This window comes from Prionailurus viverrinus, chromosome D1 (assembly GCF_022837055.1).
Source record: "Prionailurus viverrinus isolate Anna chromosome D1, UM_Priviv_1.0, whole genome shotgun sequence".
NCBI lineage: Eukaryota > Metazoa > Chordata > Mammalia > Carnivora > Felidae > Prionailurus > Prionailurus viverrinus.
This window is the reverse complement of record NC_062570.1, coordinates 101962978-101968162: the sequence shown is the minus strand read 5'-3', so window position 1 is coordinate 101968162 and position 5185 is coordinate 101962978. Positions and strand designations below refer to the sequence as shown.

The following is a 5185-nucleotide window of genomic DNA, read 5'->3' as shown; positions in this document are numbered from 1 at the left end:
TTTAATGTTTCAACTAAATTAATTTGGATTTTGTTTTTGTTTCGATTTATTTCTTTGTTAATGTTTTTACTTTTTTTTTTAATGTTTTATTTATTTTTGAGACAGAGAGAGACAGAGCATGAGCAGGGGAGGGGCAGAGAGAGAAGGAGACACAGAATCCGAAGCAGGCTCCAGGCTCTGAGTGGTCAGCACAGAGCCCAACGCGGGGCTCGAACTCACAAACTGCGAGATCATGACCGGAGCCGAAGTTGAATGCTCAACCGACTGAGCCACCCAGGCACCCCTGTTAATGTTTTTAATGTTTATTTATTTTTGAGAGAGAGAGAGAAAGAGCAAGCAGGCGAGGGGGAGAGAGAGAGAGAGAGAGAGAGAGAGAGAGAGAGAGATAGAGAGACAGGGACAGAATCTGAAGCAGCCTCCAGGCTCTGAGCTATGAGCACAGACCCCATTGCGGGGCTCAAACTCACAAACCATGAGAGCATGACCTGAGCCGAAGTTGGACACTTAACCGACTGAGCCACCTCGGTGCCCCCTGGATTTTGTTTTTAGAAGACAGGGATTTAGGATCACTAATAACAAATCAGAATTTTATAGAATTTTCAGTATATACAGACACATACATATATGGATGTATATATACATGTATATCCATGTGTATACATACTTGTGTATGTGTAAAACAGAGAAAATTAATTTTTGTAGCAAGAATGCCATTTTATGCTTGTATATATACATATAGGCATAAAGTAGAGCTTTACAAAATTTTTCAATTGGTTATTTTATAGGGTAGGATTTCATCTGAATATAGAGATAGACCTGTTAAAAGACTGTTGTAATAATCCAGGTGAAAGATAATGTTGGCTGAGGTCTTGGTAGGAATGCAGGTGGTAGGAGGTAGTTAATACAAATATTTTGAAGGTAGACCCAACATAGTTATCTGATGGACTGGTTATATAGCATGTGAGAGAGAGAAGAGATCAATTTCTTCAATATTTATTTAATTGCATCTGAGCAAATGAAAGTATAGAGTTGTCATTAATTTGAGATAAGGAATGCTATGTTTGGAGCAACTTAGGGAAGGGCCTGAGAAATTCAGCTTTGGGTTATGTTGAGCTGCTCTTTGATATTAATGTGGAGATGTAGGCAAGCAGTTGAACTACAAGTCTGGAGTTTGGAAAAGAGGTCAGGGCTGGAGACACAAATTCAGGAGTTTTAAGTATATAGAAGGTAATTACGTTGGCAAAATTGAATAATCACCCTGGTAGAGTGTAAATTGGAAAGAGAGAAAGATTGAGGACTGAGCTCCTCCAACCTTAAGACTAAGAAAGGAGAGGAGGAATAAGCAGACACTGAGAAGGAACAATCCTTTTGGTAGGAGGAAAACTCAGAGTCTGGTGTCCTAGCAGATGAGAGAAAAAAGTCTTCTGAGGAGTAGTAAGAAATCAGCTCACTCAAATGTTATTGATAGATCAAAAAGATGAGGAATGAGAATTGGCCATGGGGTTTGACAATGTAAACATCCCTGACGTCTTTGGCAAGAAGTGTTTCTGTGGAGGGGCACCTGGGTGGCGCAGTCGGTTAAGCGTCCGACTTCAGCCAGGTCATGATCTCGCGGTCCGTGAGTTCGAGCCCCGCGTCGGGCTCTGGGCTGATGGCTCAGAGCCTGGAGCCTGTTTCCGATTCTGTGTCTCCCTCTCTCTCTGCCCCTCCCCTGTTCATGCTCTGTCTCTCTCTGTCCCAAAAATAAATAAAACGTTAAAAAAATTAAAAAAAAAAAAAAAAGAAAAAAAGAAGTGTTTCTGTGGAGTGATAGGGTACAAGCCCAATCAGAATGGGCTTAAGAGAAAACAGGAAATGCAGTCTTGCACACAGCAAGGATATTCAACTGTATCGTATGTTTAATTGCCAAGGCCAATGCAAAGGAATTGGATCGTAGGAAGTGAAGGCAATAGGGGCAAGGGGGGAGGAGAGAAAAGTTGGAAGTTAGCGTAGGCTATGTATAAATAGGGTCAATCTTCAAAGACTTCACACACACACACACACACACTTTACTTTTAAAAAGAAAATAGGTTACTGAGTTTACTTAAGGAAGTTTTCTTCACCGCAATAAGCAAATAAAGAGGTTTAATACACAGGTCTTCTGGGAATTTAAGAACTAATCTTAATTATAGCAGAGAATGAACTATTTTATTTTCCTGGTATTTTTTTTTTCTTTGTGCAACTTATTTTCTCGGTTTCTTTCTTATCTTAGCAAACCAATCATCCATTCTGAGACAAAGATATGAGCAACCATACAACAGTGGCTGAATTTATTCTCATGGGATTCAGGGATCATCCAGAACTACAGTTTCTTCTTTTTATGGTGTTTCTAGTCATCTATATGATAACTGTGTTTGGAAATCTTGGCATGATCCTATTAATCAAGAGTGACTCACATCTCCATACCCCAATGTGCTTTTTCTTCGGTAATTTATCCCTTGTTGACTTCTGTTATTCTTCTGTCATTGCCCCTAATATGCTAATGAATTTCTGGGTGGAGAGCCCAGTCATTTCATTTAGTGCATGTGCCACGCAGTTCTTCTTTTTTGGTTCCTTTGCTGGAATTGAGGGCTTTCTGTTGGCTGTGATGGCCTATGACCATTACGTGGTCATCTGCAAGCCTCTTCTTTACACAGTCACCATGTCCCTGCATCTTAATGTCCTTCTGGTATTGGCCGCATAACTTGCAGGCTTTCTGAAGGCTGCCATTCACACAGGCTTCACCTTTCAGCTGTCTTTCTGCCACTTGAATGTCATCAACCACTTTTTCTGTGACATTCCACCCCTCCTGAAACTCTCTTGTTCTGATACACGTGTCAATGAAGTTGTCATTTTTGCTTTTGCCAGTTTTAATGAACTGAGCTGCCTCCTGATTATTCTCAGTTCTTATCTGTACATCCTCATTGCCGCCTTGAGGATCCATTCTGCTGAAGGGAGGCACAAGGCTTTCTCCACCTGCGCTTCCCGCTTGATGGTGATCACCATTTTCTTTGGCACTATTCTGTTCATGTATCTGTGCTCCAGCTTCTGCTACTCAAGGGACCAAGACAAAGTGGTATCTGTGTTTTATACAGTGATCATTCCCATGTTAAATCCTTTCATCTAGAGTCTGAGAACTAAGGACGTCAAAGCTTCCTTAGGTAAAATTTTTAAAACAACCTATTCTTCTGTACTTAGAATCAACAAAGTGTGAGATTTTAGAACTCTGAAGGAACGTAGAAATGACTAAATCCACCTCCATTCATCCTGGTTCCATTTCATTCTGCCATGAGTTTTGTTGTTGCTGTTTTTGATAGTAGAGTTGGGCCGAATGTCTCGACATCCTGGAGAATATGGTTAAACCTCTATATGAATCCCACTAACTCCACAGAGCCTTTATGCTTGAAACTAATCAGCTATCACAATACAACTCCCTGTTCAGAGACATAAAACCCAGTATAAAAGTAAATGAGATAAAGACTGAATAGCAGAAGGAATGACTCTTTTTTTCCTACTCGACAGCTCCATGATTGAATGGTGATTTATGTAACTTCCAGAGGACAGGTGATAAGGGGCAGGCTGAGCCAGAATTTGTCCAGAGGACTTGAAGAGGGCTTGGAGACTGCATTTTATCCCCAGTGAACTGGAAAAAATCATAAAAATATGACATCATAAAAATATGATGTCACATACGTAGATTGAGAGGTCCTCGAAAAAAGAAAACTAATGGGGTACCTGGGTGGCTCGGTCGGTTAAGTGTCTGACTCTTGGTTTCGGCTCACGTCATGATCTCACAGTTGTGAGATTGAACTCCACTTTGGGCTCTGCCCTGACAGCATGGAGGCTGATTGGGGTCCTCTCTCTTCTTCTCTCCCTGCCCCTCCCCCGCTTACACATGCTGTCTCTCTCTCTCTCTCTCTCAATAAATAAATAAAACTTAAAAAAAAAAAAAGAAAAGTTATTCTTTTACATCTGGTTGGATGATCTGTTGAATGATGTTTTATTCTTTTTAAAACAAGTCATCTTGTTTGAAATTAAACATTTCAAATGATCAGCGCCCCCTCCAACTAACAATGTTAAAGTGACTACATTTTGGCTACTTACTCTAATATACTGAAAAACAAAACCAGAAGCCAGAAGCTTCTTGGTATGTTTGTGATAGTTACAAATAAATGTTTGGATTAAAATAGCAGGCAGACCTTCCTTAGGGGGTACAGGATCAAGAAAAAAAATCTGGCCACAAGGCAGTACAGAAGCATGACTTGTAGGCTAAAACCTGTAAGATGCTGCTCTTGTTCCTTTTGTTTTTCTATAGTTCCTAGATTTGAGGGTTTTATGCGTTTTCTTCCTTCTGTTTTTGTCAGATGGCCTAACATAAACAACATCGTCTTTTATTATCCTGTTCGGTTCAGTGTTCCTGATCCTCTAAGAATATGCAATTTGTGATGATAGGAATTTGAAAAGTAAATGGTCCTATCCGGCTGGGTAAAAACTCTTTGGGCCCCTATTCCAGAGAGAAAGCCGATAAATAGTTGCCTTGACAGCTCCTATTTGCTACTGAGAACTCTATTTAACTACTTCCCATCTTCCTCTTCTTCTTTCTCTTTCTCCTCCTTCTCTCTCTCTTTTTTTCCTCCCCTTGTTCCTCCCAGGCTTCAGTGACCATAGAAACAAAGACAAGAGAAGAGCTAAGAGATAAATCAGATAGTTTAATGGGCTCCATCTTTTCTTTTGTAAGTTTATTTATTTATTTTAAGAAAGAGTGCGAAAGTGATAGAGAGAGAGAGCAGGAAAAGGGGCAGAGAGAGAAGGAGAAAGAGGGAATCCCAAGCAACTTCCTGTTCAGAGACATAAAACCCAGTATAACTTCAGAGCCAACTCAGAGCACTGCCAACTCAGAGCCCAATGCTGGGCTTGAACCCGGAAACGTGAGATCATGACCTAAGCTGAAACCAAGAGTGGGATTCTTAACCACATCAGCCACCCAGGAGCTCCTGGGTTCGTTGATGTAATTGTCAAACAAATTTCTAGTAGAGAATGGGTTTGAGGAAAATCTTAGCTTTCAGTACTAAAGCTTTTTTCTCTTCATGTTTATAATCTATAGTATAAGCTGGATCTCAAAACATCATACTCTGGTATTAAACATGGATAATTTGATCTGCTCGAT

The 5185-nt window shown here is 40.3% G+C and overlaps 1 protein-coding gene across 1 annotated transcript; it reads left to right on the top strand.

Annotated features, from left to right (window-relative positions):
* Nucleotides 1–2281: 2281 nt before the first annotated feature.
* On the top strand, nt 2282–3145 carry LOC125147097 (olfactory receptor 1020-like). Its single transcript, XM_047824079.1, is given in 1 exon segment — nt 2282–3145. A coding segment is annotated over 1 exon segment (864 nt).
* Nucleotides 3146–5185: the final 2040 nt, after the last annotated feature.